The 12657-nt window shown below is 37.6% G+C and overlaps 3 protein-coding genes, 1 non-coding gene and 1 pseudogene across 4 annotated transcripts in view; 3 read left to right on the top strand and 2 right to left on the bottom strand.

The window, feature by feature from the left end:
• The window catches only part of LOC108183924 (uncharacterized), a 667181-nt gene that overhangs the window by 103330 nt on the left and 551194 nt on the right, over window positions 1-12657 (top strand). The window lies entirely within an intron of this gene.
• The window catches only part of LOC101887036 (uncharacterized), a 491406-nt gene that overhangs the window by 409817 nt on the left and 68932 nt on the right, over window positions 1-12657 (top strand). The gene's annotated exons all lie outside the window — the stretch shown is intronic.
• On the top strand, window positions 3496-6764 carry LOC110439436 (uncharacterized). The gene is made up of 9 exons (XM_068219889.2): window positions 3496-3621; window positions 3725-3799; window positions 4133-4392; window positions 4476-4583; window positions 4791-4861; window positions 5305-5402; window positions 5554-5751; window positions 5843-5931; window positions 6425-6764. The coding sequence occupies exons 3-8, from the start codon at window positions 4228-4230 to the stop codon at window positions 5890-5892; spliced, it is 690 nt and encodes a 229-aa protein (XP_068075990.1). The 5' UTR covers window positions 3496-3621; window positions 3725-3799; window positions 4133-4227; the 3' UTR covers window positions 5893-5931; window positions 6425-6764.
• LOC108183631 (uncharacterized) lies at window positions 9932-10925 on the bottom strand (annotated as a pseudogene).
• On the bottom strand, window positions 11712-11793 carry trnal-aag (transfer RNA leucine (anticodon AAG)). The gene has a single exon. It is a non-coding gene; the product is annotated as a tRNA-Leu (tRNA).

Below are 12657 nucleotides of genomic sequence, written 5' to 3'. Positions count from 1 at the left end.
CAAGACGTCAGATGGTCAGAAATCTTTCTCTAACGAATCAAGGGCACCCTAAGTGAGAATCATACCCCTAGACCACCGAGCCACTGCAAAACAGCAACTTTATATGGCAACACTATCTGCTGACAAACTGGCATTCTCAGAAAAAAGGCCTCTGTGTAAGCCACAACAACCTTACAAAACAGCAGACAAGTGTAAGGGCTCAACCGAAATCTGAATCTGGGATTTCTCATTGCATGAACGAAAATCATACGCCTAGACCAGCAAGCCACTATAGAAAGGAATGTTTTATGTGGCGACACTATCTGCTGACAAACTGGAATTCTTCGAAAGACATTTTAATGAAAGTCAAAGTGCCCTGTAAAACACATGATACCTGCAAGGGCTCGTCCAGGATATGAACCCGGGACCTCTCTCAACCAAAGCGAGAATCATACCCCTAGGCCAACGAGCCACTACATTGATAAAACTTCACATGGCGTCAGAACCATCAGATAGTCAGAAACCTTTCTCTAACGAATCAATGGCACCCTAAGCGAGAATCATACCCCTAAACCAACTAGCTACTGTAACAGCCACTTTACATGGCAAAACTATCTGCTGATGAACTGGCATTCTCAGAAAAAAGGCCTCTGTGTAAGCCCGTAGACCTTACAAAACAGCAGACAAATGTAAGGGCTCAACCGAAATTTGAATACGGGATTTCTCATTGCATGAACGAAAATCATACTCCTAGACCAGCAAGCCACTATGCAAAGGAATGTTTTATGTGGCGACACTATCTGCTGACAAACTGGAATTGTTCGAAAGACATTTTAATGAAAGTCATAGTGCCCTGTAAAACACATGACACCTGCAAGGGCTCGTCTGGGATTTGAACCCGGGACCTCTCACACCCAAAGCGAGAATCCCACCCCTAGACCAACGAGCCACTACTGTAATAAAATTTCACATGGCGTCAGAAGCATCAGATAGTCAGAAAACTTTCTCTGACGATTCAAGGGCACCCTAAGCCAGAATCATACCCCTAGACCAACGAGCCACTGCAAAACAGTAACTTTACATGGCAACACTATCTGCTGACAAACCGGCATTCTCAGAAAAAGGCCTCTGTGTAAGCCACAACGCCCTTACAAAACAGCAGACAACTGTAAGGGTTCAACTGAAATTTGAACCTAGGATTTCTCATGGCATGAACGAGAATCATACTCCTAGACCAGCAAGCCACTATGCAAGAAATATTTTATGTGGCGACACTATCTGCTGACAAATTGGAATTCTTTGAAAGACGTTTTTACGAAAGATATAATGCCCTGTAAAACACAGTACACCTGCAAGGGCTCATCCGAGAATTGAACCCGGGTCCTCTCGCGATCGAAGCGAGAATCATACAGATAGACCAATGAACCACTAAATTGAGAGCATTTCACAAGGCGTCAGATAGTCAGAAATCTTTCCCTAACGAATCAAGGGCACCCTAAGTGAGAATCATACCCCTAGACGACCGAGCCACTGCAAAACAGCAGTCTTCGAAAGACATTTTAATGATAGACATAGTGCCCTATAAAACACACAACATCTGCAAGGGCTCGTCCGGGATTTGAAACCAGGACCTTTCACACCCAATGCGCGAATCATACCCCTAGACCAACGAGCCACTAAATTGATTTTATTTCACATGCTGTCAGAAGCATCAGATAGTCAGAAAACTTTCTCTAACGAATCAAGGGCACCCTAAGCGAGAATCATACCCCTAGATCAACGAGCCACTGCAAAACAGCAACTTTATATGGCAACACTATCAGCTGGGATTTCTCACGGCATGAATGAGAATCATACTCCTAGACAACCAAACCACTATGCAAAGGAATGTTTTATGCGCCGACACTAGCTGCTGACAAACTGGAATTCTTCGAAATACATTTTTTTGTCTTTATTTTAACAAAACAAAAAAGAACAGAACAATGACAACAGCTTACAACCAAGAAATTTCTTAGCATCACAGCACATAATGAAAATCAAAATCAAAAAGAAGACATAAAAATACAGAGTAATAATAAAAATAGAAAAGTACATAAATTAACCAAAGTTTATGGTGATCTAAGGTTTTGCAAAAATGTACCTGAAATCCTAGGACCTACATATTCAAGCAACGGAGTCCAGATCTGATAAAAAGTGTTTTTCTATGGAGAGAGATTAGACTCAATAATAAGTCACGCAAAAGACACGATGTACACATGCGTAGCCAAATTCACATGCGTAAAATATTTATTTATACTCACAAAAACAATTCACATGCACAAAATAAAAATACATTTTCATAAAATACATTTCACAAATGCAAAACACCATTTGCAAATATATAAGAGTGTACAAAAAGTTTTGAATGTTTAAAATTCACGAGTTCATCCTGAATGAGAATGTGCAAATCCTCTCTCACGTACGACTCACCCTGAATACGAGTGTGTGCATTTTTGAGACTTTCCTGTCAGCACACACCTCCCACGTGAGTCACTCGTGCCCTGTAGCCAATAAGATGCGAGCTTACTGTTCAACCAATCACAACTCCCTGAGAACGTGGGAATGACCGAAGCGCTTCACTGTGCGCTCCATTTGCGCAGTCTGACCTAATTAACGGAGATGATCCTCTAAGAAGAAGAATACTCCTCTATTTAGCATGGCAGGTGAAGAGCGGGATGCGCGGGTAAGTGGTTACTTGATTTCTATAGTGGTTTATGTATGCAAAGATTAAGTATCAAACGTTTGTTAAAGCAATGGCTGCTGTTGTTTATAATGTAAACTTTATAACGTAAATTAAGTCCGTTATAAAGCCAACATGGCGAGTGAAGAACGGGATGGTCGTGTAAAATAGCATGGCTTCTGTCATGGTCGATTCTAGGATTGTCATTCAAGGGAGCTCAGCTATAAATTTGATCAAGGACTAATTTGGAGGTGGAATCGATCGCGTACTAAAGTGAAGACCGGGAGAGCGTAATGCCGTTTTGGGTGTGGGTGGGTATGGGGGGTGGAGAGAGGAGATGATCGCCGACTGTAAGGAACGGGCGGGGTGGGGGTCGGCAGTGTTGATCGCGGACTATGAAGATAACAAATGATAAAAGGTATAATTGGTATTTGTCTTACAGGCACTGTCATCAGAAGTAGAAATAGCAGCAAAAGCTCTGATCGATGTATTAGCCAGGGGCCTTACTCCATCTTTGTAAAGAAATGCACTAGCTAGTGGTAGTAGACCAATGAGAGAAAGCATCTCAAGTGGGACCATTCCTTTGCCTGCAGAGCCTGAAAACATGGTAAGGCAAGCCTTAAAAAGGTAATTTTTCATGTTTACTGTAAAACACAACTTTTTGTGTCATGCAAAAAATGTTTCTTATTATTAATATGTTTATTCATTTTGCCCTTTTGTCACTATAGGCAATTCCCAAGTATGTTTGGGACAGAGATTTTTCTGTGGCCAAACCTGGAAACATTAAAAAAACTGATTTTCAAATCCATGTCCTCTCTGAACCCACACCCTTCACATCAAAAGGAGATGAAGACCTTGAGCTTGTCCATGCTGGACTTGGAAAAAGGCTTTTAACTGTTCCAGATAATTTTAAACACAGTGAGGTAATTGCAAATGTTACTATAATACTAGGAATTGATGGGAGTTTTATATCTGTTGGAAAAAAAAAAAAAAAAACTAAATGATGAATTTTGTTTCATTCTTAAGATTGTCAGTCTGCTTGAAGGAGAGTTTCCCAAATTAAAAACACTTCAGGGTGGCTGGATGTTTTACAGTCTACAGGTATTTATGTTTTGCATGTTACATATAAACAAAAAATGATTTGTGTGCATTTGCAATAACTTTGCACTTTTGTAAATTAATGAAACTGGTATGTGCTTTGTTGGCGTTAATAATTTAGTAATAAGCTTCATTAGTTTAAACTTTTTAGTCAAGGACATGTTTCTCTGCCATGTTCTAAGATTATGGCATGCCCTACTTCAGTTTTCCAGTGGTAAACAGAGCTTTATAGAACATTTCTGTCCAAAATTTTAGGTGACACATTTATAACAATATTGCTAGCCCAAGAAGGCAACAGTAGTCCTGAATGTGATTCTCAATTGATTTTGCCATTAGGTGGTGGTGGGCGGCGTAAGCTGTCTATAATTCCCACAGATGCTGATGGATACTCAACTCGACTCCTAAAATCAGTGTCAAATAATGGAAAGAACATGCTGTTTGTAGTTCCATTACAGGAACAGCTTTCCACTGAACCATTACCTTATGATTCTGTGGAGTTTGCTAAGATGCCACAGTCCAGCTGTATGAAATGTGGTAAGAAAATACCACTGCCATTGCTGCCCTTACACATTGAAGAGTGTAAAGAAGCTGAGACAGTAAGTCATACAGTATTATGGTTTTATTTTTCTATCAATATTATTTATTTACAATGCCAATGCATTTTGATTACTTTTATTAGGAGTCTTCAAATGATATGACCATTCTAGATGATGATGTAGACGAAAATGTAATCGAAACTGTTGACCAGCCAAGCTCACTTCACCCCATCTTAGAACCATCATTACAGGTCTTTGATCAAAGCCTATTTCTTGTATTTGGGTATACTCACTATATTTGAATATACCCAATTTGTGGTTCCATAAAGAATGTGTTTGAAGCTATTAAAAATTTGAGACTATTCTTAATATTTTAGAATCTTTTTATGGGGTAGAATATGTATGTTCTTCAACAAATTTGCTACAAACATTGTTTAATTTATTTTTACTTTTTACAGATTTGTCCAATTTGCCAGATCTCTTTCCCAACTGATGTCTTGCCTTTTCATGCAAGCATGTGTGGTGAAGGGTAAAGTTATGCTAAAAATTGTAGGATGACATGCCTTTAATACTAAAGGATTAGTTTGCACAGTTTGTTTTGGTTGTATATATCTCGAGGGAGATGTACAAAGATCAGATGGAATGTAGGGTAAAAAATTAACAAAATAATTTTCTGGTGGACTGTCTTAAATTTAAATTAATGTGTTGGTTTCATAAACTGGGTCAGTAGTAGACATTATTAGATTTGATGTATGCAGCTTTTATAAGCCTTGCTTTGAGAAAATCATTACTGGTGACTTTTGACATTAATGACTATAAACAGTATGTCATTGTAAGTTACATCCAGACTTTGTCTGGCACTAGGGTCTAAGCCTTGTCTATGAAACTGGGCAAATGCTTTTAATATGCATGAAAATTTTTGAAGTGGCTTAATGAACAAAATTGAAATTGTTTGTGTCTTGCCTGTTTTAGAGAAAGGACTTTTGGTGACAATGATTCTTCATTCACTTTAAATACAGAAGAATTGCCAGGACCCTCAACTGCACAATCTTCAACATCCCTGTCTGCAGGTTAGACACAACACATTTAATTTTTTTTTAGTGCTGTTGTACTGTAAAATGATAAGTGCATCTTTATTCATTTATTCTTTCATCTTTTTTGTATTGTTATTCAACTATGCTTGTAAAATGGTATTTAGATAAATTGTTCATTTGATTTCAGCATGGAAAAATGAAATTGACCCATTCAAATCATCTCGAATGTTCTGTGATGAGTTGCTCTCCATCAATTCACACTGTCCATCTCTATCATTACTCATCAACCAGTTTGATACTATGGATGAACAAGATAGTACCCTGGTTTCATTTTATAAAATGAACAGTGCTAATTGGTCCACTCCATTGAAATATAGATTGACTGGTACTCCTTTTTTATTATTAAAATCATTTGAATCGCTTATAGTCTGTACAGTTTGTGCAACGAACTTGCTTCATTTTGTATTTTTTTTTAGGAGATGCAGCTGTTGTGGCAAGGGAGTTAACCGCCATATTTTGTCAATGATGATGCAAAAACTGAAGACTGGCTTCACTTTAAATTTGGGTTTGTAATTGGTTGCAGTTCGGTTACATGTGCACACACACACACACACACACACACACGCACACACACATATATACATATATATATATATATATATATATATATATATATATATATATATATATATATATATATGTGTATATACATATATATATATATATATATATATATATATATATATATATATATATAAAGTTAATTTTCGTCAACACTGCCTGTAACCCTGACCTTTTTCTGTATGATTTCGTGCACTGTACTTGAGAAGCCTTTTGCACACCTGATAAGATGTAAAATGTTCATAACATTATCTTCTATTTACTGGTGGGCAATGCAGATCGATGCTGACTGGTACCACCACAGTGCATACAGAGAAAACATTTGTTTAGAATTTTACAGATGTGATTTGATGTTTTATGTCTCTTTTGCTTTTGGGCTGTTACAGATTTTATACAACTAGTACTATTAGTTAATTCTTACTGATTGGATTTTTTAGGTTCATCTACTACAGCCTTTTTTGAGGGGGAAAAAAACCACCGTGTACCTTCTGCATCTGCTGTACTACTGGACAGCAACCTGTTCCAGATGGATGGCCGGATGATAGGCCATTCATTTTTGCATGGAGGTCCTAGTCTTTCTGGACTGAGCATACCCGTGGTCATATAATCAGCTCAGACCTTGTTTATTTTAAAATAATTTAATTCACAGGAATTAGAAAAATAAGAAAGTTACATTTCTTTTCTAATTCTCCCCAAAATTAAAGAACTTCAGTTAAAATGATTAATGATGTGTCTCCATCAAAAGAATTCCTGAGATTAAAAGTTGATACTGAGGAGAACTTGTCAATTTTGTGAAAGTTATTGAAAACACTGAGCATGTTTATACAATTGCATATACTCATGTACATGACTCATAACACATAATGTCGAGCAGATCATTAATTCTATTTTATTTACTTGTGTAAATATATATTTATTCACTTTTTAAATTAAATACAGTAATATTATTGACTAATATGAAAATGTTTATCTGATTTATGTACAATGCAGTTTTTACAGTAATATTTTTTTGTCTTTTAGTAGAAATATTATATGAGTGACTTGCTTTGTTTATCAAATAAAGTGTATCTAATTGGATTTGCATTTTAAACATTAAATAAAAGTTTAAAAGATAATATTTTTTGTTTCACATATTTAGGTTTTAGTTATGATACTCCCAAAATATTTTGGCAGAAATCCACAGATTTTTATCAATATTCTTCGCAGAAATAGCAAAAAACGTTGACAGATTCTTTCTGGCCCTACTCATGACTCATAATACGTAATGCATAATACAGAATGTCTCATGTCAATATCCATTTAAACCCTTTTTACAATAAACAAGTTAAATTTGGTGTAACTAAAACAAATTGTACACAGCATTACCTGGTTAACAACCTTTTATGCTTTGCAAAACATTCTTCATTTATAAATGCAGGTTTTTGGACCTTCTTTTTAAGTGTGACTTTGAGATTATTAGACTCATGAAAGGCCTAATAAAAGTATCCTCTTTCAATTTTTATTTTGCTCACCTATCATTGCTGGTTAGTAATAGTATATATATATATATATATATTAGGGATGCACAATATATTGGCGGCCATATCGGTATCGGCCGATAAATGCTATTTTTAGGACTATCGTTATCGATTCGATGTCTAAATTCGGCTGATATCTTTAAGCCGATAAATTACGTAATTGTACAGACTTGCGTGCTGCGCACGCGTGGGCGGAACTTGTTCAGACTTGCCCACTGCACTATAATGGATCTCTCTTCACACTGTTTATTCCTTCAAAGTCTGTCATTTCTTCAAGTGGTATTGCTGTGCGTTAATAAGTCAGTAAGTAACCATGTTCCTTATCATTGTAGATGTGTTTGATTGAGTGTCATTGTGTATTTTGCTTTAAATCGCCTCAGGAAAAATATTAACTATGTAAACCTTTCCAGCTCTGTCTCTTTGTTGTGTAGAGATAGCAGGGGATCTTAACTTATTACTCCATTTTACAACAAGTGTAAACAGTTGTTTGTAATCTGATTATTTGTTATTATCAACACGTTGCTTGTCATGTGTTGTTGATGTAAGATGTATTCAGTTTGATCGAAATATTCATATTGATTATGACGAGCGCGGGGAGAGGTGAATCCAGTCATAGAGGCTCTCGACCAGCGGCTCATTCTGTCTTTATATTCAGCTCTGTTAGCCATAAAGTCAGCTCAATGCAGGTTTTGTATGAAAATCTGACTCTGATGGCAACTCTTCCTCTACAGTTGAGTAAAACTCAGCGGTTTATCATAAACTTTTCATCGATCATTTTCCCCCCGCAATTGACAGCAAGAACGAGCGCAGACGCATCTGATTGACAAGCAGCAGCTACATGTTCGAAAGAATCTAAAACGCCAAATAGCATGAATCTGTGCCGCATTTTCTAAACGTACTATCTGTAAGCTATTTACTTGTACGGTGGCTCTGAACTTTCAAAACACCTCTAAAAAAGGCTTTTTCGTACATGACGTATTTGTACATGTGTACATCACTGTAACACGTTTTATTCAAGAACATTTGAGCTGGTTTCAGTCCTTAGTGCTTTCATTCTCATCTTATTTAAATATATTTAATTTGCTTGTTGAATAAATCATATTTTGTTATTTAACCTTCTTAATTTTATGCAACAGTCAAGTTGCATGTTAATTTGCTATGAAGAAAAGGAAGTAATGTATTTTTTGCATGCTGATTTATGTGAAATCTTGAATATAGGTCTATAATCACCTTGCAATTTTGAAGTTAAAGCTATTTTGCTTTGAGTATAGACTATTTAGTTCATAAAAGAAGTTCAATCTTTTATGAAGTTTGCTGTATAAAAATATATCATTTTGAAATATTTATAAATATCGGCCTATACATATCGGTGCATCCCTAATATATATATATATATATATATATATATATATATATATATATATATATATATATATATATATATAGGAACAATCAGAATGTTAATAATTAAATAACTTGTTACTCTTAAAATAATTTACCTTTAACACAATAAACCTAAAACTATAACCTACACACACACACCACTTGCAGACAGCACACAATATAATCTATCAGTGCACATGAGTAGTACAATATGTAATGCATATAAATAATATTTGGAATTTACAGATAGCTGAAGTCCTTCAGTAGTCTAATGAGTACTGGAATTAGCATGTAAGCTAACAAATCACTTATGTTCTCATTCACAATAGAGACACTGGGTTTCCCATACACTGATTTATTTGTAGTAATGTGGGAGTTTTCACATGAACATTTCTTTAAGGGAAACTAGTTGTCCATAGAAAGTTTAATTGTCTTCATGAAGAAAACTTGTTTATTTTCTAAAATATGTCCATCAAAATAAAAGTGTAGTGTTTTGAAACCAAAGTCTCCATTTGTACCCACAACACATCAAGAGTTTATCAAGTCAAAATCTCATAATCTGACAAAAATCTGATCTGTGGTAACTGGCAAATGGCATTGTGTAGTCTGAACAGGGCTTTATGGAGTCTGCATCAGTCTCTAACTGTCATTGCAAGTTCACACCGGCCGAGTTTAGGTGGACTTTCATTCACCAACATGTTTTGTGAAACTGCAGACAAAAGCCCAAAATTGGAGGCAAATCGGTGTTTGTTCAAGGGAGTGAAAATCAAACAATGTGAATAATCAAAAACACAATCTAAGGGTGTAGGACAGTTTACCCTGCATATCCCCAAACATTTTCTCCTCCCTAATCTTTCTAATTCTCTTTTCAGTGCCGACCATTTGATTGCAGTGTGCAATGTGCACAAATTTGGTTTTCAGTTCATAATAACTTGAAACACATATAGAGTTATTTTACTTTCTTGCAGCCCTGTAGAAACTCTCACAACCTGGCACATCTTCACCCCTCTTCAGTTATTGAGTTTAAATCTTCAGGTTCAAAGGGTTTCATTCCAGTAACTTGAGATGTATTCAGGAGTTCACACTTGTCCCGAGATGCTATCCCATGCTATCCCAGGAAAGCCTTAAGCTCTGCTGGACAAGGCCTCATTTTTTCCTCTCCATTGTGAAGCTTCATGTGATTGACGAGGCATCTTTTATGTTTGAAGACCTTTCCACTCTCACTGCATCGAAAACGCTCGCCTGAGTGAATCTTCATGTGTTGCTTTATGGAGTCTTTGCATGAGAGACTCTTTCCACAATGATCACATGTAAACACTGTGGTTCCAGTATGACCATTCGTGTGATTCATGATTCTAGCTTTGGTTGTGAAGCTCTTTCCACACTGAGCACATGCAAACGGCTTCTGTTCGGTGTGAGTTATCATGTGGTGTTTGAGTGAGCCTTTATGTGGGAACCTTTTACCACACTCTGTGCATGTGTAAGGTTTCTCTCCAGTGTGAATCCTCATGTGGATGGTAAGGTTTTGTTTTTGAGAAAAACCTTTCCCACACTGTGTACAAATAAAGCTTCTCTCTCCAGTGTGAGTTTTCATGTGGACTTCAAGGTTGCCATTTTGCTTACAACTCTTTCCACACTGAGGGCAAGAATAGAGCCTCTCCCCAGTGTGAATTCTTCTGTGCACTGCCAAGTTTCCTGAAGAATAGAAGCTTTTTCCACACTGTTGGCATGCGTACAGCCTCTCTCCAGTGTGAATTCTCATGTGCACTTTTAAGTTTCCTGTATTATAGAAGCTTTTTTCACACTGTTTGCAGGTGTAAGGTTTCTCCCTAGTGTGGTCAAGGTTTGGCTTTTGACTGAAACTCTTTCTACTCTGTTTACAGCTGAAATTACACCTAGACTTGGATTTCCGAGGTTTTCTGTGTGATGAAGTCTTTTTAGTGAGTGTGGGTTTTTCATCACTCATTATTTCTTGTTGTTTCTCTTCTATTTCACTCCATTGATGTGTCTCTTCTTTCAGCACCATCAGGTCTTCAAAAAAGAACAAAAAAGTGAACTTTAGTATAAAGGCAAACTGGCAAGCATGAAATGGATGTTTACCCTAAATATTAAAATGAGCTTACCATTTACTCTCCATCATGTGGTTTTAAACATTTCCTGTCTTCTGGAACACAAAGTAAGCTAGCATTTTTATCACAATATCGTAATTTGTCTTCAACAGAATCAAGAAACTCATCAAGGTTTAAAACCAAACAATGGAAAGTAAATGGTGAGGCTATTTTCATTTCTGTGTCAGAAAGTCATACCAACACTGACTCACATAATCAACACATCTCTTGACTCTGGTTTATTCCCCACTGTATTACTACTGTAATTGTGAATCTTTACTGTTCCTGTTTCAATAGGGTGCTCTTGCTAAAAGGAGCAATGGCAGAGAGAGACTTCCAGTGCAGACTTTGTTAAGATGCTGCAATCTAATCGTGGGAAAGACACTTGCTCCTGAGCAGATTCGAGCTTGGGGATGTGTTGCTGTCACACCAACAAGTCTGCCGTGAGTTTCAAAGAACACATTATACTGACTAGTTGCCAACTTAAATGTACTTTCTTATTTCCAGCGTTCACTGAGACTCACACACACACTCAAGCAGTTTGGCCATATTTAAAACCTTTTCTGGCAGCTGTAGGATTCGAACCCACACCCCCGAAGAGACTGGAGCCTAAATCCAGCGCCTTAGACCACTACGAGCAGAAGCGTGCAGTATCACTTTGCAAGTCTGTTTGCTCAAGCAGAAAGGTCATTCTCAAGCATCCTAAAAGGACTGCCTGGCAGCGGTGGGATTCGAACCCACGGCCCCAAAGAGACTGAAGCCTTAATCTAGCGCCTTAGACCACTCGGCCACGCTACCTTGCCAAGCTGCTTTCCCTGAGCAGTTGTTGCACCAACTTGTTTCAAGTAGCGCAACAGCACTGGGAAATCAGTTGAATTTGGCCATGCATTGCTGGAGCTCCTCAACAAAGAAAGAGAGCTGCTTAATACCAGCTTAGGAAGCACTCCCACCTTCCTGTCAAGCACAGTTCTGTCTCTATTAGAGCACACCTCAAGGCATTTGAAGTCTACTCCAAACGGCAGCCAGCTGCGATGCATTTAAGCACCTGATTACAAGGTAACTGTTATTTCACAAAAGAGTGAGTTACTGATTCCATCACAGCAGACCCCACATTGTTGTTATTATATTCAAATCCAGTTATAGAGTATTACTACTCTAATTGTGAATCTTTACTGTTCCTGTTTCAATAGGGTGCTCTTGCTAAAAGGAGCAATGGCAGAGAGAGACTTCCAGTGCAGACTTTGTTAAGATGCTGCAATCTAATCGTGGGAAAGACACTTGCTCCTGAGCAGATTCGAGCTTGGGGATGTGTTGCTGTCACACCAACGAGTCTGCCGTGAGTTTCAAAGAACACATTATACTGATTAGTTGCCAACTTAAATGTACTCTCTCATTTCCAGCGGTCACTGAGAACACGCACACACTCAAGCAGTTTGTCCGTGTTTAAAATCACATCTGGCAGCGGTGGGATTCGAACCCACGCCCCCGAAGAGACTGGAGCCTAAATCCAGCGCCTTAGACCCCTGAACGCCAGCTGCCAAAGGATAGTCTGACAATATTTCACAAATGTTGAAGATGAGAGCCAATCGGAGCGATTCGCTCCAACATTGTAGCCAATCACGTTGCAGCGCTTCAACATTTGCAGCCAATCGCGGACCGGAA

Source organism: Danio rerio, chromosome 4, assembly GCF_049306965.1.
Source record: "Danio rerio strain Tuebingen ecotype United States chromosome 4, GRCz12tu, whole genome shotgun sequence".
Classification (NCBI taxonomy): domain Eukaryota; kingdom Metazoa; phylum Chordata; class Actinopteri; order Cypriniformes; family Danionidae; genus Danio; species Danio rerio.
Note: the sequence above shows the minus strand (reverse complement) of the source record. Positions and strands in the feature narration are given on the sequence as shown.